At 51.8% G+C, this 26,291-nt stretch overlaps 5 protein-coding genes across 5 annotated transcripts in view; 3 read left to right on the top strand and 2 right to left on the bottom strand.

Moving 5' to 3' along the window:
* Positions 1 to 1,694: 1,694 nt before the first annotated feature.
* Positions 1,695 to 2,813, top strand: NCLIV_020730 (conserved hypothetical protein; the record flags this gene model as incomplete). The annotated part of the gene is made up of 1 exon (XM_003882269.1): positions 1,695 to 2,813. One exon carries the CDS (start codon positions 1,695 to 1,697, stop codon positions 2,811 to 2,813), a length of 1,119 nt encoding a protein of 372 aa, XP_003882318.1.
* A 1,687-nt stretch (positions 2,814 to 4,500) lies between these two features.
* NCLIV_020720 (putative microneme protein MIC11) lies at positions 4,501 to 5,463 on the top strand (the record flags this gene model as incomplete). Its single annotated transcript, XM_003882268.1, has 4 exons — positions 4,501 to 4,567; positions 4,695 to 4,778; positions 4,883 to 5,095; positions 5,216 to 5,463. The coding sequence occupies 4 exons, from the start codon at positions 4,501 to 4,503 to the stop codon at positions 5,461 to 5,463; spliced, it is 612 nt and encodes a 203-aa protein (XP_003882317.1).
* A 784-nt stretch (positions 5,464 to 6,247) lies between these two features.
* NCLIV_020710 (hypothetical protein) lies at positions 6,248 to 8,640 on the bottom strand (the record flags this gene model as incomplete). The annotated part of the gene is made up of 3 exons (XM_003882267.1): positions 6,248 to 6,585; positions 6,946 to 7,053; positions 7,347 to 8,640. The coding sequence occupies 3 exons, from the start codon at positions 8,638 to 8,640 to the stop codon at positions 6,248 to 6,250; spliced, it is 1,740 nt and encodes a 579-aa protein (XP_003882316.1).
* Positions 8,641 to 9,492: 852 nt separating this feature from the next.
* On the top strand, positions 9,493 to 14,104 carry NCLIV_020700 (conserved hypothetical protein; the record flags this gene model as incomplete). The annotated part of the gene is made up of 5 exons (XM_003882266.1): positions 9,493 to 9,519; positions 10,429 to 10,517; positions 10,862 to 12,691; positions 13,169 to 13,457; positions 13,742 to 14,104. The coding sequence occupies 5 exons, from the start codon at positions 9,493 to 9,495 to the stop codon at positions 14,102 to 14,104; spliced, it is 2,598 nt and encodes an 865-aa protein (XP_003882315.1).
* Positions 14,105 to 16,313: 2,209 nt separating this feature from the next.
* NCLIV_020690 (Soraphen polyketide synthase A, related) overlaps positions 16,314 to 26,291 on the bottom strand; it is a gene marked incomplete at both ends in the record, with an annotated part of 31,349 nt that continues 21,371 nt past the window's right edge. Inside the window, 6 exons of the mRNA XM_003882265.1 lie at positions 16,314 to 16,578; positions 17,226 to 17,371; positions 17,708 to 17,781; positions 18,184 to 19,015; positions 19,279 to 22,693; positions 22,871 to 26,087. Of these exons, the coding sequence (XP_003882314.1) occupies positions 16,314 to 16,578; positions 17,226 to 17,371; positions 17,708 to 17,781; positions 18,184 to 19,015; positions 19,279 to 22,693; positions 22,871 to 26,087 (7,949 nt within the window). The remainder of the gene's footprint in view (positions 16,579 to 17,225; positions 17,372 to 17,707; positions 17,782 to 18,183; positions 19,016 to 19,278; positions 22,694 to 22,870; positions 26,088 to 26,291) is intronic.

Raw genomic sequence — 26,291 nt, 5'->3', positions numbered from 1 at the left:
AGATATACTGTATGGAATCGAAAGCCAGGCCACGATGTTGAGCAGGATTGTCCCTATTCGATTGTCATCGCAGTGTTTTTTCCAGTGCTTCCATACTCCGTGTGAATTCCACGCCCAGTCAGTTTTCTCCGGAACTTAGTCGCTGGGGACGAATTCAGTTCTCTTTCATGGTGGCTAGTAACACTTTGTGTTAGTCGGAATACAGACACAAAGGAAAATCGACATACATTGCATTCGTGCCCCCCCGACGACTGCGGACAAACATGCATTGTCACAATGAAAACGGAAGCAGACAAATTCCGGTTTTCATCGCAGCGTCATAGGAGGCCTGCATTATGTCTATCACTATAGGCAAAATTCGTCTCCGGTCGTGCGGAACACGATCTCTAACCTGGTTTTTTCTGGATGGGCATCCTTCACAACCCGTGGTGTTCTTACTGCTGGTAAGAAGCTGGTCGGTAGTCGGACTTCCGAGACCCCCTATCGACCGGTTCGCCATCGGGCTTCTCCATGTCCACAACTACCTCATTCTTGTGTGTCCTGTGACTGTGCAGGCATCCTGGCGTTTCTGGCATCCCTAAAAGACGGCACACGCAGCTGGATGTCCAGCCGCTGCTGAGAACCCCGTTTTTATTGTGTGCATGCATATACTTTCTCTAGGTCAGAATTTTGGAGAATCTTGCACGAGAGGGCGTAAATAGTTTGCCAGAGTCTTCCTCTTATTTGGTTGCTTTGTACTCGAACGAAGGTTCACGGCAACAGTGGTACACAGCAAAGGCTTATGGTTTTCATGCCACGCTGGTTTAATAAGTCAAAGATTGGCCAGGAACTGAAAGGTATTTCAAGATCTAAAGTTTATTCGATTTGAGTTGTACAATGCCGGATAGCGGATTATTTGTACAGAAGCAATATCTGCTTATAACGTGAACGCAGACTGTCACAGTACCTATGGAACTCGTTTGCGGGATTGAAAAACATCAGCCATCTGCATCCCGTCTCTTAACCAGTTCACTCGCTAGCATTTCATAGTTTGGCCCTCGCTATCCCCAATCGGTAGAAGAGGATGAATGTGAGCAATCAGTATAACTTGCGTCCACGCCTGTGTCTAGAGGTTTTATAGAAACAGTGGCAGAAGTCGCTTCAATGGGCAAGGCCTCGGCCCATCTTCTGCTTTTTCTGACAGCATTGCTCGCATCTTTCGGGTGTTGGGTCAGCGTACGAATACACCAATGTTACGTGTAAGAAGAACAGTCACGAACCCATGTTGACTATGGTCAGATGCAATGCCTCCTTCTTCGTTTATTGTCAGCGTGCTACAACAAAGTACAGCACTGGTGACAGGACACGAAGTACAACGCGCTAATCCGGTGCCGGACAGCCACGAACTGTTCTGTGCAGTTATTGAAAATCGCAAAAGTCCGGCTTGACGTTTCTATCAGCACCGTAAAAATACCATGGGCGAAGGCATTTCAGAGCGTGCCAGTCGTTATCTTGGGTGGAAGAGGCTAGGCTATCGAAAGCTACGGCCGCTCATGAGTCTTACTGCTGCCGTTGCTCGAACGAGCAGGGACGACATGGACTCTGACGACGATACTGGTCATTAGGTTCTCAACAAACGACTGATGTACATTCACTTTATATCCTTGTATGCTTTCTTATTTTACTATCACGCTCTAGCTTTTCAGTTGGCCAAAATGCGGTCGGCTCTTTTTTTGGGAACCTTTTTCATTGGCATCAGCGCCGCCAGTGCCAGTTCTGAGCTTGATGCTGGCAGTGGTGCGCCTCCGGAGGAGCTTCAGAGACTGGCAGAAGAATCTGGAGATGGCGGAAATCAGCTGGATTCTCTGAATGCGCTTGAAAAATTGCATGAAGCTCAGCGCGCATCACAAGCTTTTGCCAACCGGAACTTTCAAGAAAACGAGATTGGAAACGGCATTCTGCCGCAAAATGGTGATGCTTGGGAGGACGAATCTGTTGACAGTATCGAGGACGCCGAAGGACGCGGCCTAGGAAAGAAGACAGATTTCCTCGCACCGCTTCCCCCGCCTAAGAAAGTTGTTGTGCAGGTCCCGGCTAAGAAAACCACTCCTGTAGCAGTCTACCGCAAGTTGCAGGTTGACAGTATCGGTACAAGTGGAGATCCTGCGGAGGACAATCACGAGCTCCAGAATGGTCTCGGCCAACGGAACACGGACGATGACCAAGCAGACGAGAGAAATGTGTCGGACGAATCAGAAGATCACATCAGTGAAGGAAACGAAGTTGAAGAGGCGGCAAATGACGGCAACCTCGACTCTGCCCCAGAATCGGCAGAAGCCAACGATCTGGACGATGCCAACGGGGCTGATGGTATCGATGGTTTGGTGACAGACATGTCATTTGAAATTACAGATTTTCAAGCTCCTGAAGATGAGTCAGACGGTCCAGTGGACGAAGAGTCCGAGGAACAACGAAGCCTCGGAAAGAAAAGGTACTACTACGCAGTACCAAAAAAGGCCCAGCCCCCTCCAAAGAAGGTAGCTGTCGCCCCGAAAAAAACGCCTCCAGTGAAAGCTCCAATGAAAGTCCATGAGAAAAAGTATGTTCCACCTCCGAAGAAGGTTCACCAGAAGAAGACAGTGGCTCCGAAAAAAGTCGTGCGGCCAGCCAAGAAATACGTTCCTGTGCAAAAGAAGGCACCGCCGCCTAAGAAGGTCTATGCGCCACCGCCGAAAAAAGTCTATGCACCGCCGAAAAAAGCGTATGCTCCGCCTCCGAAGAAAGTATATGAGACCAAGAAGTACGTTCCAGTGTCGAAAAAAGGTGGCTACTGATTTTCCCTGTGTGTCACCGCACGAGTGTGCGGATCGATCAGTTTTCGTAAGAAGTCCGAAAGGAGAACTTACAATACATGCCTACCAACTTCGGTCAAATGACCTTGAAATATAAAGGTTTTTGATTCTCTTGATGCTCTTCCTAGGAAGGCTTACCGCTATTCAAATCATTTCTATTTTACTGCACTCTCTTCTCTTCCAACATGGAAGGCGAAGTGTCCATCTAGGATGACTATCGCGTAGAACAGATATACCCTTTGAAAAGGTGGTCTGAGACCCCGAAGACAAGTCAGGAAAACTGTCATTCATGACTAGTTATTCGCACGTCCCGGTTCTCAATAACTTCAAAACGCTTGCACCATTTTTTAAAGCTGCATGGTGTAAAGCTGCTGCTGCCACTATCAATTTTGCCGTCTGATCCCGTCCTTTAACAGTGCCTCTTGCACCACTTCACTGCGAAACATGTTGATGTTACTTTCTTATACGCTGCTTTGACGGGCCGATTCCATCCGCATTCGATAAACGTTTGCTGTTATTCGAGAATTCTGTACCGCTCGGTTGTGTAGATGTGGATGTAGTGACGACCGGAGGTCGCCAGTAATGAACGTAGTCGGAACAGCTGTGCCGACGTGCCACCGTCTGTCAGACTATATTTGCCAAGGACATTGACGTGCCCGGTAAGTCCCCGGAGCAGGAAGGAAGTGACAGCTGATGATAATTCATATACATGTATTCTACATTTTTAAGAGTGCCAGTGACGTTGGCTTCTGTGCCTACCCTGCAGACGCCCTGCACGTGATGCCGTTAGCCACGCTAAGGTGAATCGGCCTAGAGTGCTTGGGGGGCTGAACAACCTTTTCTTCCAGTTGCTGGACATTTTAGGTACCCCCCACAAAGCGTTTTAGCGCCAGTGATCCGTATATTAACGATGATGGGGCTTTCAAGCTCTCTTCCAGCATGTCGACACACAGCCACAGCAGCGGAGACATGCTGTAATAACCAGCCCGCGTCGCTCTGTATATCGAGAACAACTGAGAGAGCGGTTTCGTAGGCTGCAGCTTGATCCAGTCTGCGATCAGGCGTCGCATTACGGTCACGTTTGAGTACGTCGCAACCCATCCGGCCGAGGAGACGGGGTCAGCGTTCCCCCGTTCCGAGAGGAAGCGCCCAATACATAAATCTCGGATGTTGTATCGTGGCAGTTGTTTTTTTTTCTCGTTGTGCTGGCACGTCTCACTTCCTTTTATACAAAAAATATACTCCCTTTGTCGGACACGTCTGTCAGTCAGTGCTAGTCGGAACAGCTTCAAGCCGTTACAGTGCCTGTGGCGCATCCTGGTACTAACGCAGCCGTAATCTGCCTTTTTGCCTGTGTTTATCAGGCAGAAAAGTCTTTCCCTTTCATCATTTGTTACATCAGGGTTTTCTCGTGGCTAGGCGCGATCACCTTCGCGACATTTTGCTAGGTGAGAGTTACGAAGCTGCTACATCGACACGGCGTAGGTGGCGTCTCTAGTTACCAGGAACGTGTCGATGCTCCAGTGTGACAGCGTACAGGCTTGGGAACGAACGGGTTTTCACGGCTGTTCTTAGCGAGTTCGATTGGATGAAATCTTGTTGAAATACTGTTCGTGTCATCTATGTTGCAGGGATTAAAACAAGAGGTCAATACGTTCGATCCCCCAAAATGCAGACCGGAAGACAGTCCGTCTCTGTTGCCCTTTTGGGGCTGACTACCATGATCTTTCTTGCTGGTAAGCTGCATTCACTCTCAGTGTTAGGCTGACTGTTTTTCTGTCGAGAGAGCTACGGTGCAGCACTTCATATTTTGGTTATTACGCTCATGTCTGACAGATTGGTTCCTTTTGATCTGCTTTTCAGGACTGTCCGAGGGAGTGGACATCCCAGTCAGATTCGGGCCAGAGACCGCCCGCGCTGACCTCCTGAACAAGGTGTCGGAGAGAGGTAAGCAGCTGATGATCGATACGGCCTTCTGTTCTAAGGCGGCCGAGACTGGCAACTTAAGGCAGTTGCGTTTTTGGGAATGACCATGCTCATGTTGTTTGCAGTTTTTTCTCTGGTCGAAACGACTGAAGATGACGAAAGCGCCTCAAGTATCGTGAAAGCCGCGTTCAAGAGTGCCCTGAAGCAGGTTCTTACTGCAGTGAAAGGAGAAGTCGAGAAAACATGCGAGGAACTTGCGGATCTCGCAGCGGAGAGAATCCGCGATGCGGAAAACCGTGGAGAAGAGCATCAAGAGAAAGAACACGATGACGTTTCAGGTGAGTAAAGAAGAGGTCTGATTCAGAGAGAGTCAAGTATTTCATTCGAGGCTTGGTTGTTTGTATGAAGGAATGTCTGTAAAAAGTACTATCATCTGTTGCTTATGGTGCTGTTGACAGATTTCGTCTTTTTGGATTCTTCGAAAAAGAGTGAAACGTCTATCAGACCGCACGGCTTCCTTCAAGAGACGAAGTTCGTGGACACGCTGAAGGCTCTCGCGAAAGGAGCACTGAAGTCTCTCGCTGTTCCCATGAAAGCTGCAATTGTTGAAGGCGTAAAGCCAATGCTCCCGAAACTCAAGAGTACAGCGGTGGAAATCTTTAAACAGGCGTGTCAACAGGCGGAAGAGAAGGTCCAGGAAGCATAGGAGTGGGGGTCTGCTTCGCATCCATTCGGAAGTTTTAACGTTCGATGTCGGGTCTGTATCTTGTGTATGTTTGTCACACCAAGTGTTGCACAACAAATGCAGTTGCCGGGTTGTGGAATCTACTATCGATCTATTGCTCAGTCACTTACTTCTTTCTACCAAAAAGAGGTAATGTTGCGATTGCGACAGGTGCCGTGAATTCGGATGGCATGGCGGGCTCCTGTTACGGATTGCTTCATTTTTCCACATAACCGTACAGATTAGTAGCTGTGGAAACCGCACACGACTCTACAATCCGATTCGAACTGATCGACCGGTTGCAACGGCACCAGAATGAAGCGCGGACCTACATAGAATTGTGGAAACAAGCACGCACCGCTAATGGCTCAGTTTTTGAGGCCAGCGCACTGCCCCCCCCCCCCTCGTGAGAGAAGTCGCATCAATTCCAGCAGATGTTTTTCGAAGTGTAAAAGGGTCGAAAGCGCGTAGCGTATGTGTACTATGGGATACTGAGCAATACAGTCAATAGCCAGAGGGTGGAAGAACGATGCAGCCGGTCAACGTTTCGAGTCTTGGCACATACGACGAAGGACTTTCGGTTTCGCAAACCAAAAAAAAAATGTAGAGCCTCATAGACATTCCGAGTATATGCATTGGAAATGCGTAAAGTTTGGTGCATGCGAACGAGTTTGGAACGTCGGATGCCTGACTATGGAGAGTTCTTGCGACGGACAATTTGCGGTCGTCGACCTATCACCATGTAAAGTTATCAGCCAGCTTCCTTTCATCGTTTAATGGCGACAGTGTCGCAGTTCCGCTGGCCTCCAGAAGAGGAATCGGCTGTACCGGAGTTGACCGTGACACTTGTGTCGTCATCGCAGTCTGATACCTCATCCGTATGCTCTCCTGATGAATCGCACTGTGGAGGCATTGGAAGTGGTATCTGCTTCTCGGCTTCTCGCTGTCTCGTGATAGCCTGTAGTATGCTTTGCTCCGTCTGCACCATTGAATCCTCATCGACGCCGTACATTCGATACTGCTTCAAAGCCGCTTCGTTCAAAGAAATGAAGTTCATTCCCCATTTGAAAAGTTTGAGCAGATCTAATGCCTGATCCTCATATCCTGCAAGCACACACACGCGGAGAAGCAATAGGTGCGGGTTCCTCTCCAAATGCCCTGCGACCCACTAGGAAATCACAATGGAAAGATGCTTCTGTCAGCCGAGACGAACGTGCAAAAACTCTCAGGTCAATATTTGAAGTACGGTCACAAAGGGCTCAATGCGCTGAGTCATTTAAGTTCAGTTCGTCGAGATCGCGTTTGATCCATCCAGCAGCACTGCCCCGGGTGAATGAAAAGTGGGACAGCCATCTGTCCGTCTGGGACGTGTGCAGCATGCACGATTGCCTATCGACAAGCATTGCTCTCCACAGAAAGGCGTGCAGAAAGACACCGCGCTCGCCTGATTGCAACGAAACATACCGACGATAATCAACGCGGCCGCGAGAGCCTCTACACAGTTCAGCTCGTAGGGTCTGCCGTAGTGCGTGGGATTAGCCGCCAGCAGATACGGCAGAAACCTGCCGTGTCCTGCGTCAAGAATGATAGTCACAGCTCGTACGGTCAAGGGATTAGCGTCGCGCAATACTCAGAATGCGAAAGCACTCTGAAACTCGACCCGGCACCAATTGCAGGCTGTTAGGTTCTCAGCGTACCCCATTTAACCCACACATGCGATGTAGCTAAAATGCTACGAAGGCCGCACGACACGATAGTGAGTCCCCCTACTGAGCAGGCCATTGTGATTAAGGGTGACTGACTGTCGCTCATCCCATTGCTGCGCACTGAAGTTCCCCCTGCCACTAGAGGCAAACAACGCTCACCGCGTGAATAGCTGATCCTCGAACTTTTGCCGTATTCCTCTACTCGGTTCCAGCTGCAGTCTACAACAGCGAGACCGGCGTCTTTTATTAACCGGCCGTCCGCTACACTCAGGAGCTTGCTATGTTCTTTAAAGAAAGGGGTAAGCAAAATGCCTCTGAAACCACCTCTCCGGCCGTGTCGTTTCCCAGGTGCGTTGCGAGGACAAGCGTCGTTGAGTGTCGTCCTGGCCTCAGAGGTGGATACAACATCCCTTTCAGGTTCCAAGTGCCGACGCATATTGCCTGGATCCGCAGGAGCTGTACACGTGTCTTGGGACCCCGGGCGGTCACCCTCCTCGGACGAAGGGCCGATGCCTTCAGTGCTTCCCACGGTGTGATGACTAGAGGCCTCAACCCTGTCCACGGGAAGTCTATGCCGCTGGCCACCTTCAGGAACTCGTTCATAAGTTCCGCCTCCGCCAGCCGCTCGCCCTCCGTTCGCGCGTGGCGCACCACGCGCTGGCGGTCGTGCATGAGGTACTTTGATAAGACGAATTCTTCTGTGTCGATATAGCTTCCGCCCACTGCATCTTTTAGGGTCACACTCCTCGAAGTCGAACATGACAAGTTTCACCTTGTTCACGTCTGACCGTAACTCCGATGGCGATTTCGACGCGTCTTCTCCATCCCCTGAATCTTGGGCATCCGCGTCTGAACCACTGAAGTTGTCAGATCCACAGCATTCATCTTGGAGACTTCTCTCATCACAGGAAGACAGCTCACTAGGGGACGTTCCTTCCTGCTCTCTCACATCATCTGGAAAAAACGACGCATCCCCCACGGACCTCTTCCTTGGGGAACAGGCGGAATAACGATTGCCGCCAGGGGGTCCAAGGCGAGCGGGCGGCGCGGCCGCGGATGCTTCCTCCTTCGCTGCCCGCCGATGATGGCCCCTGATGAGACCATCGTCACGTGGAAACGGCTCAGGACTCTTTTCCTTACAAAGAGAGTTGACGGTTTCAGAGTCAGCCGTACCCGAAACAGCGACTGGGCGGTCTGCTACCTCAGATTCTACCTTGACCGCCGCAGCTGTTTCCTGGCGATCTGCTGCAATCTTTTTCACGAGAGCGTGGACGCTTAGTTTACTTCTCTGTGCTGCTGCATGAGCGGCGGAATACTTTTCCTTTCCTCGTTTGTCCTTCTTGCCGCTGTCCCGGTTCTTGACTTTGTCACCGCCACTAATGCGCCCCGCTTCGGTGTCTATCTGTTTCTCGGACCTTTGCGTCATCTTGGCGTCCGCACTGCAGTCCTTCATCCTCACAGACCCTGACACTGTCCTCTCAAAATCTGATGCTGTCGATGTTGTCTCACCGTTGCTCGTATGCTTGACTTGAATGCTAGCGAGTGGTCCTGTTACTCGGAAACGCGGGAGCCTTCCCAGCGCTCCAGAGCAGGACCCCGCCGAGGTGGGCGTGTCTGTCGCAGATTTGCGTCTAGAATCGATCCTCAAAAGTTCAGAAGGAGTTGCTGCTTTTGAGCGGAAACACGCAGGGACACAGACTGATAGCAACTGCTCGAGATGCTACCGATTTGGTCAAACCGGGCCGTCCACAGTTTTACTGCACGTGCATACGCCCGATCAAAGCAAAACAGCACAGTTCAAGCGTCACCTTCAAGAAAATCCCTGTTTCGCAATTGGCAGTTTTGTGAGCGTTTCGAATTCTGCTTGGTTTCGCTCAAGCGAAGCCAATCGAGCTCCAGCAGCGGAGCATGCAAATGGCGGTCAAGAGTCTACTCTGCAGCGCGCATGCACAATCCGGGAAAAAACACGTGTGTCTATAGAGCATCGATTGGATTTGTCGGAATGGACAGCAACGTCCGTGCGAGGAACAGAAACTGTGGCACCTGTTGACGCCTCTAATGAGTGGCTATTTTGGGGGTAAACGAGAAGTGTCTGCCGGGATGCTTTTCCGAGGTGAAATGTTGCCGCCCGAACGCGTTGACTGCCAGCGAAACAATTTGTGTTCGCTAACGATATCTCGAGGTTCCCGTTTCCATTGCGTGTTTTATATGTCTGTGTTCCTTGACGTTTCTGCAACAAGTGATGGAAGCTGTTGTTCATAACAATAGGAGTTAGTTTCTATTGCGCGTGCTTACCGATTGCCACATGTGTGCAGGTCAACACACGAGAGCCGTCAGTTGTGTTTTCGCCATATCCCCCATACGTAGCGATAGATGATGTGACGCACTGCACGATAGGCGTGGGACAACACTTTGTAGGATATTACTTCTGGAGCGACGCTCTGGGCGCGATGGGCCCCTGCACGTCTTAGCCTTTGTTTGACCCGCGCGACGTTCGGGGTTATTGTGCGCCTATGCCGCCGTCGTAGTCGTGTTGTCCCGGTCCACAACTGAAAATCTAACGGCTGGATTCGTCGTTTCTCACTTCATCTCTCTCTGGTGCCTGGCACAGCTTGCTCAAGGGCCGCATTCATTTGCCTATATGTGCATGCATCTATGTAGAGATGTTTGCTTGATCAACACAGCAGCTATATCGCGTTCGTATACCCGCGTAAGCTTACCCATACATCAATGTCCATGAGTTTATTTCCCTGATGTCATTGTCACATACTGTCACACATCTTCGGCGAGCAGGGAGGCTGCCGCAGTTACAGACGGGCAAGGAAGCCGGATGCGTGGGGATACCCCAAGGAAGCCTCACATTTCCATCCTGGCAACTCACTCGATCGCGTATTCGGCACGGTGGCAAGCCTGAACCGCCTCTCACGTTCGCCGCTAGCGGACGGTTGCCGGGAATCCGGGGCGATAAGCATAAAGTTCTCGAGGGCTCGTCTCCGCTGGTGTCAGAGAGGGCCCACCTTCGGCCGACTTACGACGGCAGAAGGTCAATTGCAACTCTTGTAGAGGTACGTTTAAGGCAGGCTTTCCGGCATACCAACATTTTGCATGCAACGTTTCGTGTCCTGCACTGTGACCAATTCAGGCAAAAGACGTTTGCCGCTTTAATTCAGTACATAGGGTGTAGTCATTCGAAACAGCTGAAGGATTCGAAGCTATTTGCGCGTGCCGCTTTTCTTTTCAGAGGTCTCTGGAGAAACACAGAGACAGGCTGTTTGACGTCGGCGCCTCTGGTCAACCCATTACGTACCAAGAAGTCGCCGAGCATGCCAGGTAGGCACAGGAGCCCGACGGGGGTTGTGCATGCTGCAGTTTCTCCGGAAGGGATCTCTGCCTGGGGAGGCAGGGGGGACGTACCGGCTCAGAACCGCAAAAGGGCCAGTTGGAGAAATGGAGCAGTTCCGTGATTGGGACTGAGATCTGCTGGCCGTGCACTTGACTGTTAGGGTCCCGGACCAACAAGTCACACGAAGGACACTCCCCTGTTGCGTTCTCGACTTTTGTTGATGGGGCTGTTAATTGTCACCTGTCAGTACCTTCTCACGACCGCAGCGCAAGTTTCCGCTAGCGGTAATCCGATCTTTCTCGACTCTGAGGTGGATCTGTCTGTTCGTCAGGACAATCTCTGAAGCCTTGCAGGCTGCTGCGGCATATTTACACGTGACGGTGACGCCGCCGGCACTTCGAGGACAAGGTGCAAAAGGCGGTCCCAGGCACATCTCCACTCCCTCCGAGGACTGTGCCGGCGCTGCGAGCGTCTTGGAGTGTCACGAAAAGCCTCTCAACCGAGCAACGATCGGGTTAATCGTGCCACCCAACAACGTGGCGATTCTTGCCCATCTGCTTGGGGTATGGCAATGCGGAGGCGTGGGGATACTCCTTCCATTCCCAGATCCAGAAAGTTTACCATTTGTGGCAGACAGCACAGCTGCTGCTACAGCTAGTGCAGCTAACGCTGCCGTATTGTTCGGGAAAGGAGGAAAGACGCTTCACACGTACAGACCTGATGCCCTAGTCCAAGGAAATACTGGCCCGAGTGTTTACGGCAAAACCATCAACCCAAACAGTCTTCCATACTCAGCCTCGCAGAACGGTGCGCATAACAGGAATAATTTAGAGAGATGTGCTCAACTGTGGGAATACCAGGCAGCGGAGAGTCAATGCCGTCTCCTCGTCGTGGCACCGGAAGTTGCCCCGGTAGCTGGGGAAGTTGCTGCCAAGCTGTCGGTTCCAATATGCGTCCTTAGGACATGCGTAGGGCGAGCTTACGACGACGCGAACGATGCGGAAGGACCGCGGGAGGCTGAAGCTAATTCTCAGGAACGCGGCTTGTGGCCAGTGAGGGGAAGGAAGAAATTGGAGGCAAAGGCATATGTCCCTGAAGTCCTTCACGACTCGAGCCGAGCGAGCAACAACATCGCACGGTGGCGACTCCTGGAGAGCACGGCGCACCAACGCACGGACAGTGCTGCCACTCCTTCCAAGACAAACGAAGAAAGCTTCACTGAGGTGGATGCCCCTGCCACTCACTTCTTTCAAGGTTCAGCCGCCCATGCTCCAAGAGCGGTTGTGTACTCCCACAAGGCTTTGTCCGACCAGGTTGTCAGGAACAGAGAGCTCCTTCATTTAACTGCCGACGACCACGTCGTTATCCTCCACCTCCCGTCATCCGGACCCCCCCGTAATGGCGCGGACAGCTCGGGCAGCATGCGGATGCTGTGCACTCCAAAGGGACTTGTTGCTGTCGCCCTGCCAGCTGTGGCGGCTGGCAGCGCTCTCTCCTTGCTTGCCTCTTCAGACAAGCTTCAGGACAGTTTTCTGCCTTTGCCGTTACAGCTGCAAGCACTGCAAGACCGATTGCCGGAGGGTGAAAAGCTCCCTCCTCAGCCTGAGCAGCGTCAAGCCGTGCTGCCGATAGGATACGATTCCACGGAAAAAGCTTCTACGCGCACGACGGCCCGGGGTCCTTGGCATGTCAGTGAGAGGCAAGAAGGTTCGAAAGTCGATGCCACTTGCGCAGACCCGAACGCACTAGAGGCCAACGCGTTACAGATGTGGGAAAGAATCGCTTGTTTGCACGAGAAGGGGCGTAACACCACCCGTTGCCGGAACCGCCAGGATTCGAAGTGCGAAAAAGCACCGCTGGATGCGTCGCGACAAGCCACCGTTCTCGCTATGGATGCTGCGACAGCGGCTACTATGCTGAAAGTTTTTGAGACGGAGCGCCGAGGAGCAAGGAGTGAACGGGCGCACACCGCGGGAGTCAGCCACGCTTCCAGGTTTTCCACTGTCACGTCTAGAGATCTTGCACGCTACAGAGCAGCGGCAAAGACGCTCCGGTTGATATGCATATGCACGGATGAGGGAGATCTAGGCGCTTCGTTCAGTAATCGATGGTCTTCATGCAACCAGGGCGGAGTCATTCGGATCCAGCCTCTGCTCCGACGGTAAGTGCCCTGCCAATTGCTTTCATCGGGCGGAAAGCAGGGACATCTTACCGCTTTGGGAACTGTGCAGCTCCATGACGTTTTTCATTTGTGTTGATGGGTTGAAGCAATTGGACACCCTATACCCATGCGCAGTGGAGCGTGGCAGTGAGCTGCTGGTGTATAGGTTTAATATTGGAGACGGCCACTGCGTAGCTGCAGGTTAGGGGGAGCAAGCTCTGGGCGTCACAGTCATGTGGTCACTGGAAATTGCTTTCCAGATACAGCAGTTGTGGTGGAGACAACGTTCACATTCGTTCACAAGAGCAGGAATCCAGCACTGCTGCTGCCAGGAACTGAAGTGGTCTGGACAATAACTCAGCGTCACCGTGGCTACTGTGGTTTCCATAAACAGGCTCGACTGACAAATCACCGCTCCCTCTGTGTCTACGAAAAAAACTGCATTTGGTTATGCGCTATCCTTTTTCGTTTGTCCAGCTGGCAAGCTGTTGCTGGTCCAGACAGCAAAATCCTTCACCTCTGCTCACTAACGGAGACGGGATTGTTGATGGTCGGTGGGCCGCTCTCGAAGGACAACCCGAGATCCAGCGAGCGCGGAGAAAAAGCAGACTTCGGAGAGGTTTTGCATGATCAGCTATCTCCGAACTGTAGGGATTCCAACGCAGACAGTCTTGAGGCGACCGACTGGATGGAGCGCGAGGATTTTACCGGATATATTGCACCTGGCGTCCAAGTGGAGATCGACGATGAAACGGACCAGCTACGAGTGAGTCACCCGCATGGGAAGGGTGAGATACTTGCAGACGCCCTGTCAGGGTACCACCCGCCGCTCACCCTCCACTGCGGAAGCACTCATAACCCTGAGAAACAAGATGACGATCGTCTCCGATCCTGGTGCGGATGGTCATGCATGCCTGTCTTCCTTAGTTACACACTCTCCGGTGATAGCAGGGTGCAGACAGCCATGTCTTTTCTATGATCTCTGAAGCATGTGCATGCGTTTGTTTCAGTGAACTGCTCTAACGGAGCCTGCTATGTTTGACTGCTCAGGTGCGGAGCGGCCATATGGCTACGGGCTTTCATGGTAGGCCGCGGTCAACTCAAGAGTCGTTTGACTCTGGTGGCTTATTCCGATCGTCGTTTGGCGGATCTCTGGTAACCAACCGCCCAGAAGACGCGGGCGACGGCTACGGTGAAAGAGGCTCGGCAGAGCAGCGTGTAGAGTTGTTCAAGTGCGTGTATAGCGCAGCCGTGCCCCGAGTGCCTTTGCTGCATCGCCTCATTGCCAGCTTCAAGAACAGTCCGAAGATGGAAAGTCACATTGAGGGCTACATAAAAAAGAAACCCATCGCAGGAAGAGACTGGAACAATTTGCATGCACCACGAAAACACTGGAAGAAAATGTTCTTGTGAGATGGAGCACCTGCATTGTCCACTTCATCCAACGTTGTGCGTTGCCATTTCAGTGCGAGTCGTGCTGTGGCTGAACCAGCCGCAGCAATCCACACGTGCGTAATGAGCAAAGAAACATTCAAAACGTTCTGTCTTAATACTAGCAGCGGAGCGATACGGTTTTCGACTTCTCGATCATCATAATATTGCGCACAAACAGAAGACTGGTTACGAGAAGGTGCCAAGCATGGTGGTTCGAAATAAGATTTGTTGCTGGACCGTGGAACAAAGTCAAAGCGATGAGGGGTGGCTCGGTTCAGGGAGCTCCTTTTTTGGCCGTGACCTGAAAATGAAGGAGTTTTCTCGCAGTCACTAGAATGTGTTATACAATTCAATGTTGACCATCTACAGTCACATGCTTTTCTCAATTGCCTTGCACTAGTTAGGTTTTAAGAAGTGTTTTCGTTTGCTCGCTTAACGTGACAGCGCATTGGTCGCGGCCCTTTGACACTTATGAACCTTAAAATGTGGAGAACGCTGTCAACCCGCTACCGTGGTTGACCTCTCTCTCCCCGGCCGTGAATGGTTTTAGTTTGTAATCGTTAAATGCGAAGGTTCGAGGTGGTGTGTCGTGGTCTTTTCGTCCGCCGCACCGTGCGGCAAGGCACAGGAACTGCACCACCCGCAGAGTAAGGAGTTCGACATGGATGAGCCGCCATAGCATGGGACAAGAGAAAGGGATATTCCTGACAAGAAACTGCACAGCTCGACTAGTGAACTGTTTTGGGGGCAGCGGGACATAATTCCCGAATACCGAAGGTAAACTCACCATTGCCGAACGTCCTACCAGGAAACCGGGTTCAGATCCTCAAGAAAACCTACCCCCTGCAAGCGCTAGGTACGCAGTAACTGACAACCAATATTTTCACGAACAGAAAAACATGTGTCAAATGCGTGCTCAACAGTATTCAAAATGCACCAGAACCAATTCTAGAAACCGCTTCTGGCGAGAGGCGATCTCTTCGTTCTTAAAAGCCCCCCGCACCAGACAGTGATCACTTTGAACCCAGTCAGAGGACATCAGGCTCCGTAGAGGACAAACTTTCTCCTGCAGCATTAACCGACAATGTGGGAACCAAGACACTACTGTCAACATGATGCGCTGCACAAGCCTCAGATGATGGCGGGCGCTTGAGCCACGTTGCGCCGCAGGACGATACAACGCCTAAAGGCAAATGGACGGGCCCTTTAACGTAGACGCACCCCGAGCAATTTGCGGCGGGGAATTGGAAGGATGTGAGATGATCCAGAGCAGCAGGACGAGCGGCAAAGCACTCCGAAGACTGGCACCTACTCACATCTGATACATGAATACTTCGAAATACAGCAAGATACACATCCTCTCTGGCAGGCCTAGTACGATCATTCAGAATGGGTTGATTTGTCGGAAACCGGGTCATCTCTGAGGGTTTTGCAATGCTGCCACACAACGACCTCGCGTCATTGCAATTTTATGTGTGACATGCTTCTCGGCCTGTTAAGTGAGCTGGCATGAATCATCAAGAAAACGTGTGTGTCGTCGTTGGCCGCGCGCGCAGAACAAGCATTGGAGCCCCCCACAACAGTTTGCATGAAGGAGGGCAAAGCTACAAGCTACGGTAGTGAAATCTAAACAGGCAGGCGCACGTTCCATTTTGGCCTGTTTCTTTGTGGTACCCCAATTAGTCATGTGTTGCTATTGAAATTAAGCGCGATCGTGACGCATTCCCAGTAGTACCTGTTTGCACGAGGTGTGCAACGTAAACGGACTCATGAGCTGTTTTTTTAGCATTTAGCCATTAACGTGAGACGGGGGATCAGCTGCTGGTGCAGATCCACGTTGAGGTAGCCCAACCGACGAGCACGGACACCACAACAATACTATGGACTTTATGTGTGTTGTTCGCTCTCCTGTTCTGCTGGTCTTTACACTTCGCGTATGCTTTGGGATTCGGGCAGACCCGGGTTCGCGGTAAAAATGGTTCTCGCTGTTGCGTCGTATGTTCAGCATGAGAAGGTGAAGAACGAGGAGACTTTCCGCATGCAAGTATACGCAGGGGGAAGCAAACTCTTGGGATGGAGAAATCAGGTGGGGACTCTTGGGGAGCCGTCAAATCACGGCAGAAGTTTTTATCTTTTCAACTATACGAAGGCCTGCTGCCGAAGAAAAGACGCGGGAGACTTATCTCTTTTATGCACGTGCTCGCGGATCTGGAACTTCAGAAGTGACGCAGTCGTCGTACTTCCTCAGGGTTGCATGGTCGATCATGGCCATCAGAGCTGACATATCTGTGCCATCCTCTGTCGAGCAAACCTCGTTTAGGAGCTGCTGAGTATGTAACGGCAATGAAAGCAATTCAACTAGTCTCTGGTCGATACCAGCGACAGCTTTCTTCAGGATTTCGAAGGGAATTGCGAGGGTGAATGGATGTCGAACCAAGTGGTAGTTTTTCATGCTGCAAGGACAGCAAGGAAAGCAGGGACGCATTTGGCACCAGCATGAGAGAAATAGCGAAAAAGTTGAGTCGTTTGCATTTCTTTTTAACCGGAAGGCGACACGTCACACCCTGGAACTTTCTCGGCGGGGGCACTGGAGCAATTACTTTGGAATTGCTCAGTGGGTGAGAAGGCCCTGGCTTCGTGATCAGGTACACAACTACAAGAACTAGCATCCTTCTTGAGGCATGTTCCTGGCTACAGCAGTGCGTTCCCTGAAACAAGCAGGACCTAGCCGTACAACGAATAACCGGAAGCCGTGCCTTAAGAAGGTGCGATGGTTTGAAATGCATCAACTGTCATTTCCGTTTGCTCTTCAGAAGCGGCGCGGCTCTAGGAGCAGTGCCAGTCGTTTCGCCCATCCAGTTTTTATCGCCCACAACAGAACTACGTTCTATCCCTTCCGCGTAGATGTATTGTCTGAATCACTCTCGTCAAAAAAAAACTCAGACCGAACGTTCTTCACGGGGAACTCTTTCGTGGGAGAACACAAGAACAACAAAATCAGGAAATAATCAGCCATGGACCGGTCGGCGAATAGGTCAATAGGACAACGCGTGCTCCACTGTCCAGCACTGGTTCTGACTGGATTGGTAGAGGAACTTACCAGTATGTTGCCATTCTTAGCCAAGTATCTGCAAGGCTGGGGAAGGTAGCCATTACACCTGGGAGATCCTCGTCGACATTGTTGACCCTTATCGGAAACGGGCTGTCACGATCCGTGTCCGAGGAGTACCAGTACCTCCGCCAAAACTACACAAGTACAACAAACGCAGACACAACGGGACGTAGTTCGTATTGGCGGTTATTGTAGAAGCACGTGCAACCTGTCAAAGTGACAACGAGTATCTATTCTGAAACGAAATGCAAGAAAAATTCCGGCAACCAACGGATTATGCGTAGGTGTTCTGTTGTGGCCCGGAAACATAATGTGCTGCTAGAGGATGATATTATCCGCGAGAAATCACACACACATCCACATCGAAGCAAGAAAAAAATGAGGCGGACTAGTGCGCAATTGTTCTTTTTATAGGGACACTTAGACCGACCAGAGCGTTTAATGGAGAGATGCATACGTTGCGTCCTTACTCTCATTGCCGCTCTTAGCGGATGCACTGGTGAATTCTCTTTGTTTTCGTCGATGCGCCTGAAAAGTTCATCGACTGTACATTCGACGATATCCGGAAAGAGCCATTTTGCCACCTGCAAAACGTGTGTCCTTCTTGCTGCCCTTAAGGATACTAGATGGTAAACGTCGTGTTTCTTTTTCTCCGTCATTGACAGTTTGACTAGGACCCCAGTGATTAGATCTACTGGTGTTGTCAGGAAAGGCGCACCGACGGGCAGCACGCCAGGGGGAACCATCCGTTCTTGTGCACAGGCTAATACAAGTGACAGCGACGCATTTGCGAAATTTGTGTAGCCGTTCTTGTAATATACACAGGAGTTTGGCAATCGGTAAACCGTCACTTGGAACTTCGAAAGGATATCCTTCTTCTCTGAGTCGTCCATAGGAGCATTTTGGCTTTCTTCTTCACAACGCTGTTGGAGGACGTCTTTCATACGACCAATGATCTCCTCAGCAGCCCATTTCGTCCAGGGGTATCCCATAATCCCGGCAGGCATTTGCTGTTCAAGACGGTCAACGAATCCAGGAGTCAAAGGTGGTGACACTGTTTCATCCACAGCAACATTCAAATCCTCTGAAAACCCAGCAAAATACTGGAGGTGGTGTGCGAAATTTGAGACGAGGTGCAAAGGCTTCGCCACATGCGTTGTACACAGCTTCAGGATGGGTACCAACGATAGTACATTTGCTTTCCTTAACGCGTCATATGGTAAGGCAAAGTTCACATAGTCGGCGGCATGGTAGACGGCGTCAACCGTTTGCTCCAAGTACTGCATCTGCTTCGGTCCCAAACCCATGTTTTCACCTTCTTCCAAGTTGCCGACAACAGGGATTACCTGCTGATCAAAGTCAGGATTCCATTCGATTCCACGTCCCGCTAAAGAGTCTCTGATTCTATACATGCCGTGGGCCCTGTCCCTAGCGCGAACCAGACAAAATATCGTCAGCTTCGCACCGTCTGTTCCCAGCTTGGTATCCTGACGCTTCACCTGGAGAAGATGAAAGAGCACCTGGCTGCCAATGAACCCTGTGGCACCGGTTAGAAACACCGAGCGCAAATTGCCTGTGCCACACGTCGAAGGACGCAGTTGTCTCATGAAGGCAACGTTCAATGCTGTATCTGACAGGCGTTTCATTACGTGGATGACATCAGACTGAGGAGTCGGCATGTCATCCATCGAGATCTGTCCCATGGCGCCCATAAGATAGACGAACTTCTGCGTGTTTAAAGGAAATTGACGGTGATTCCACACAGGGCGTGGAACGGCCTGGACAGAAAAGAGAAATAACAGTAGTAAAAAGAAAGTAACGTGACAATACGGGAGATTGAGCGAAGAGGTGACTCAGCGGAGTATGTCCGACTCTACGATCGGGAGATATGTCTGTCAAATTCCTTTTTTCAAGATAGGTTTAACGGGGCTACACCGGCTCCGTGTAAAAAGCTACGAAGCAACCTGCTGGGGCTCGTGATTTCAAATGATACGGAGAGAACGACATTACCCGTATCCACCCGTGGCTAAACCAGGCTTACCGTCGGTGAGTATCTCCCTGTTGCTTCGTCGCCAGACTCGGTTATCAGAGCGGCAACACTGCCACCCATTCCGTATGCCAAGTTTGCTCCGAAGATTGTTTGTTTAGCGCCCGCAACGTGATCTGCTGTCATTATTCTCTGGGATTCCTTCGTGTACTTAATGAGCTGTGGGTCAATTCCATGGATATCTGGGTGCAGGGACTTGAAGTGAATGTTTGCCGGAACGAATCTGTGCTTAAGGCACAAGACAGTTTTTATGAAAGCCACAATTCCAGCTGCCGCATCAAGGTGCCCAATATTATTGTGCACCGTACCCATATGCAGTGGTGTTGCAGGGTTTCGATCATTCTGAAAGACGTCTCTAACTGCTGACATTTCAATGACGTCTCCAAGAACGGTGGCAGTCCCGTGTGCCTCGTAGTACCGCACAAGACAGGGTTCCGTATTAGCATCTTGCAGCGAAAGCCGCAGTACACGGGCCAGAGCTCGTGTGTTTGGAGAGGTGATCTGAGAGCTTCGGCCGTAATGGCAAGTAGCGGAACCCCTAACGACAGCGTGCACGAAGATGCCTCTTTCCCTCGCAGCTGCCACTGGAAGTAAGAAAGCTGCTCCGCACCCCTCTCCACGCACAAGACCGTCGGCACTGCAATCGAACGTTTTACATCTCCCGGCACGTGAAAATTGATGCGCTTTACAGCCACCGAGGAAAAATGTTGGACTCAAAATTATGTTCACTCCCCCGACGAGTGCGCCTGAGCATGCTCCTGTTTTCAGTTTCGTTATAGCGGCATCGAAGGCAACTAAGGCCGAAGCGCAGGCGGCATCAATTCCAATGCTCGGTCCTGTGAGGCCAAAGGAATACGAGATTCTGTTCGGAATGAAGCACATGAAACCGCCAGGTTCAGGATACCCTGCTGCTTCTCCAAGCGATGGAATTCGACCTCGACCTTCTTGCTTGTCAAAAACGCACATTGTCGCTTTTCCTTGGGTGAGGTTGGTAAACTGGAAGTCATTGTTGTACGCTGCGCAAAAAACGCCGAAATCGTTGCCCAGGAGAGCTTCTTTTGTGAATCCCGCCTCGAAAAACGCCTCGTAGGCTACTTCTAGCAACACGCGCTGCTGAGGGTCGATTGCGAGGACTTCCTGATCACTTAGGTTGAAAAACGAGTTGTCGAAGAGATCCGGATGGTCGAGGAGCGCGGCGTCCCTAGTGTAGCATTTATCTTGTTCAGGGTCTGGATCGTAGAACGCATCTATATTGAATCGCTCCATCGGTATCTCACACACAGCGTCGACTTCATCAAGCAGCATCTCCCAGAAACCTTCAGGTGTCATGGCGTTTTTGGGAATTCGGCATCCCATTCCAACTACTGCGAAGCCTTGGTCAACTGCGGCAGGATCACGAGTTAATAGAGGCACCAACTCAGTCGCCGACTTTGCCGCGTCGGAGAAGCAATTTTCCATAATGAACTGAATAATATCTTTAAGGCATGGGTACTCAACAAGGAGGGAAGCAGGCAGTTTTATGTTGAGCGACTCCTGCAACGCATTCCTGAATTCCACAGCACCAAGGGAGTCCAGTCCCAGAGAGCTTATCTCTGTAGAGGTGGACACGGGATCTTCGCCTCCGCACATCTTTCGTGCTACGTCGAGAACAGCGGATTCGACACCTTGGAGATCCATCGAATCATGCCTCTGACCCGTGGTGCTCGTTTCTGACGTAACAGTCAAGTTTTTCCGCAAACCTGGAATTACGTCTTGCAACCAAGCGGGCACGTGAGAACCGAAGATATGTGCGTAAATGCGCCAGTCCACATGAACTGCTGCGCAGCACGTGAGATCTTCTTCTGCACCCAGCAAAACCTCAAGAAGAGAAATTGCTTCTTCGTTGTGGAAGCCACGAATGCCGCGTGATTTCATGACACGTTCAAAGGACGACGTTCGAGCTGCCATCCCTACATCTAACCACGGGCCCCATCGGATACTCTTCCCTGGCAACGAGAGGCTTCTCCTGTGTTCAGCTAGGTTGTCAAGGCAGCCGTTTGCAGCAGCATAGGCTGCAAAGGCATCGTTTCCTGGCAGTGCGGCTATCGACGAGAATAACACAAAAAAATCTAGGTGCTTGTCGATGGACATTTCCTTGCAGATGCGGTGGAGATTCCACGCACCTTCCACTTTCGAAGCGTAAACGCCAGCAATGTCATGCTGGGACAGGTCCTGCAGCCTTCCTTTGCCTTCCGTGCCTGCACAGTGAAAAATCCCGCCCAAGGTCAAGTCGGCGACAGCCAAACCAATCGAATCTCTAACTTGTTCGATCACCGAAACGTCGCATCTCACTGTTTGGATTTGCCCGGATTCCATGGCGTGTTTCAGCTCACACCACTGACTAGTTTGTTTCACATCGTCCGTCGGTATTCCCTTTCTGGACCACAAGAAAATCTTGCCTGCGCCTTGCCGCATGAGCCAAGACGCCACAACAACGCCTATGCCACCTAACCCTCCTGTCACAATGTAAGATTTGGAACTTTGTATACTGTCGACTGCAGGAATCCGAGGCTGCTTCAAAAGGACAGAGTTAGCTCGAGGAACAAAGTACGACTGTCCTCTGACAACTACATCCCATTCGTTGAGCGTGGCAGACTCTGTCCTGTTTTGCTCGGATGAAGGCGCCTGCACGTCCTCCTTAGACAACCATTGGAACACCGCTTCGAGTTGAAGGTCGAGCGCTTCTTTCGACTGCCCAGGGTGTACCCCGTCGGTATCAAAGTATAAAAGAGGTTTCAACTGGCGACAACACCGCTCCATCTCCAAACGTGCCGTTCTGCAGAAGGCCAGCAACCCGGCGTGGAGAGGCACATCGTCATGCACCTGGGCAGTCCATTGTTCCTCTGGCGGCTCCGAATCAAAGCTTGCTATCGCCTTTTGACTCAATGTTTCTGGCGACTGTACAACCCGCTGCGCTCCCCGGGTAACAACAGCCAATGGCGGCACCTCCATTTCTCTAGAAAGGTCTGCATATTGGAGCAGAATGTGGGCCGTTTCTGTCAGGCACTCGACTGCTGATGTTGTTGTCCAAAGCCCGGAAACAACCAGAATGCCTGCCCAAGACCCTCCTTGCACAAGGTTCCGAAGCGTTTCCAGTGACGAAATGGCGCCTAAGCCGCAGACTCGTGACGTGTCCAGTCCCATTCGTTTCACACTCTGGAGAACTCCAGCCATGTGCTGCGACGGAACGCCAACAATTATCCAAGCTTTCTTTGGATTCGCGTTGAGCCCATCAATCTGGGGAACGTCGGAATGGTATGACCATTTTTCGCTCCAGATACTCGGGAGCGATGGAGGACCCGCTTTAGTCAGACTCCTGGAACGTTCGTCAGCGTTCTTCCCTTCCTGCAGCCGTGCTAGAGGGAAAGGCCTATAAAAGAACAGTGGCACGACAAAAAATTGGACCGATGTCCTCAGGCAAGCACCTGTCGCGCTCAAGGTTTCAGTTTTCTTGCGCAGGCACAACGTGTGCCACAGTTTCAATAAAGCCTTGTACGACGGGACAACGAAAGCACCTCACACGCAGATGACCATTGCCCAAACTTACCTCTGGTTCCAGTGAACTATACGCTTAGCCAACGACGCGACCCCCTTCAAGAAAGCCTGGAACTGCGACGCCGACTCGGATGCAGATGGACCGTCGATGGCACTCAACCACACGTAATCCGGATGCGTAGAGATACTAACACACGCTGGCCCGATATTCGCTAGCGTCCGCTTCGGTCCAACCTCTACAGCCGCAAGCCCCACCACGCCGCCGTCAAACGTTGCTATCACCGCCTCCCGAAATCGGACAGGTTTTGTGATCTGCTCGGCCCAGTAGAGCGCGTTTCCCAACTCGCCGCCGACAGTAAGGCGGCCAAGAACTGTGGATGAAAACGGAATCGCCGGCTCCGAGAACTCGACGCCCTCAAAGAGGCGACGGACAGGCTCGACAGCGCCTGCCATTAGCGGGGAGTGGAAGGCGTGCGACACCTTGAGGAAGCGAGCCTTTCCTGACATACTGAAGAATGATAGGACTTGTTCGACTTCCGCCCTTCTACCGGACACCACAACACTTCGCGGGCCGTTATCAGCAGCGACAGCAACAGAGGTCAGGCCCTTCAGTTCTGAATTTAACGCCGCTTGGACCTCAGCGGCCGACAGCCGACATGCGGCCATGACACCGTCCTGTGGCTCCTGTTCAGACATTATGCGTGCTCTGGCGGCGACAACTCGGAGCGCATCGCGCCACGAAAATACTCCTGCTGTGACTGCAGCGGCGTATTCGCCAAGGCTGTGACCCAAAACGGCTGCTGGACGCAGGCCTCTTTCTTTCAAAACCCGAGTGAGCGCCAACTCAACAACGAAAATGGCCACTTGCGAGTACTGGGTTTGCATCAGCAGACGCTCTGCCTCCTCAGCATCTTCGTCCTGCCTCGGATAGATTATCTCCTCCAGGCTCGACGGGCCTCCTTCTGGCATCAGATTCTCTGCTGCTAGGTATGCGGAGCATTCTTCCACTGTCTCTCGGAAGCTATCCTCCGCCTCGTAGAGGGCCTTCGCCATGTTCACATACTGAGACCCCTGGCCTGTGAAAAGCCATACCATTGGCTGGTGTGGCTCGTCAGCAGCCGCCTGCGCACGTCTGAGTCCGGCTTCGGCTATTTCCGGACCTGCGGGGCCTTGGATGGGAGGGACCTCTACGATTGCATGCGCATTGGAACCTCCAAACCCAAATGAACTTACGGCTCCAAGAAGTGGATCGTTCTTCTGTCCAACCATCAGAGTATCTAGGGGGTACGGCTTCGTAGGTAGCAGGAATGGCCTTGAGGAATCTGCCGTCGAGATGTCGATGTGGGGGTTGAATTGCTTGAGGTGCAGATTTGGCGGGGCTATCCTGTGTCTAAGTGAACAGATAAGCTTGATGAAGCCAGCAATTCCTGCAGCCCCTTCTGTGTGACCAATGCGCGACTTGAGAGCTCCCAGAACAAGAGGTGTGTCAGCACTTGTCCCCTGCCCATACACTGCTTGGAGAGCCCCGATCTCGATGGGGTCCCCGAGAGACGTTCCCGTCCCGTGTGTCTCCACTACCGCAACGGATCGAGGCGATTTAACATTTGCGCTGCGGAGGGCTGCGCGGACGACTGCCTGTTGTGCAGGCCCGTTAGGGGATGTAATGCTTGCGCTCCTCCCCACGTGGTTGTTAGCTGTTCCCAGTAGGTTGGCATATGGTTTGATGTTTCTTGGTGTGTGTGCAGCTGTGCGTTCGAGTATTAGGGCCGCGCATCCCTCGCTGCGCACATATCCGTTGGCATTTGCAGCGAAAACCTTGCAGCGACAGTCGGGACTAAGCATTCGTGCCTTGCAGCAGTGAACATAGGGGTCGGCTGTTGGCATAATATTGACACCAACAACCAAACATAGCCCTGCACGATCTTGACGCAGTTCCATATTTGCGTAATCCATAGCAACCAAGGAGGACGAGCATGCGCAGTCTATCATAATACTTGGTCCCGTTAGGCCGAACGTGTACGAGAGGCGATTTGAGAGAATGGCTAGGGCGGTCGATGTGCCACTGTAGCTGGTAAGCTGACGCAAGTCATCGTACAGCTTATCGTGGTTCATCGCTCCGACGAAAACCCCAACGGGCGAACCTAGCAACTCCTCCCGAGAATATCCAGCATCAACAAATGCTTCATAAGAAACCTCCAGAGAAATTCGCTGTCGCGGGTCCATTTCTCTGGCTTCGGCATCGGAGATGCCAAAGAATCTGTTGTCAAAGAGTTCCGCGCCGTCAATGAAGCCTCCCTCTCGGACGTAGATCTTGCCTTTGGCATCTGGATCGGGATCGTAGACTTCATCTATACTGAAACGTGATGGAGGAATTTCTTGAATGCAATCCTTGAACGTGAGTAGCATTTCACCGAAGGACTCCAGGTCATTGACAGAACCGGGAAGCCTGCAAGCCATGCCCACCACCGCGATGCTGACACTGTCCTTTTCGTCTAACAGAGGTGACAACATCTTTGCACCATTCACGCTTCTGGTCTCGCGACCTTCCTCGGAATGAAGAAGCGAGCCCAGGAACGTTGCAAGCGCCTCTATTGTTGGGTGATCAAAAAGGATGGTTGCCGGCAGCTTCACACCCAAAGAATCTTGGAGATTGTTACGGAATTCTACTGCACCAAGCGAATCAATTCCCATATCTTGCAGCGGCGCATCTGTCGGCGGCTCGTCCGCACTTCCCAAAACTTGCTTGGCGGCACCAGACACAGTTGCTTGGACAAACGCCTTCAGCTCGTCTGGCGCCATGCTGGCGAAGGTACCACCCTGGCGCGCCTCCGGTCCAGTTGTTTGCTTGCTGCCTCTTTCGTCCCTCCTCCGCAGGGTGACCGACCTGGTCTGCTCCTCGAAGATAGCAGGAACACACCCGCGATAACGCATCGCAAATCGTGGCCAGATAAACTGCTGACACGCGACCACGGCGTCGCCAGTGTTTCCTTGAGATACCACAGCCCCAACGACTTCAACGCCTACTCTGTTCGATATGCCCCGGAATCCCGCACGCTCCAAGCGGTCGCCGAGACCTGCTGCCATCCCCTGTTCAATCCATGGACCCCACTGTATGCTGTGTCCGGCTAAACCCCTGCTGCGGCGGTGCGAAATGAGTGCGTCGAGGCTCGAGTTAGCCGCTGCGTAGTTGGCTTGACCGGGATTTCCGACGAGACTAGCAGTAGAGGAGAACATCAGAAACACTTTAACGTCTTCGTTCATCTGCAGCTCTTCGAGTGCATAGTGTATGTTCCACGCTCCTTGAGACTTCGGCCTAAATACGGACGCCAGCGTATCACTATCCTGCTTTAGAATGGGGCAATCCTTCAACACACCAGCTGCGTGAAAGATGCCGCGAACAGGAGGGAGTTCCACTACTCGTCCCGTGGTGCGACAGACGTAATGCCCGTCCCTCAGATTCGAAAAACAACTTC

The sequence above is a fragment of the Neospora caninum genome, chromosome VIIa, assembly GCF_000208865.1.
Source record: "Neospora caninum Liverpool complete genome, chromosome VIIa".
In the NCBI taxonomy this organism is placed as follows: domain Eukaryota; phylum Apicomplexa; class Conoidasida; order Eucoccidiorida; family Sarcocystidae; genus Neospora; species Neospora caninum.
This window is presented reverse-complemented; position numbering and strand designations above follow the sequence as displayed.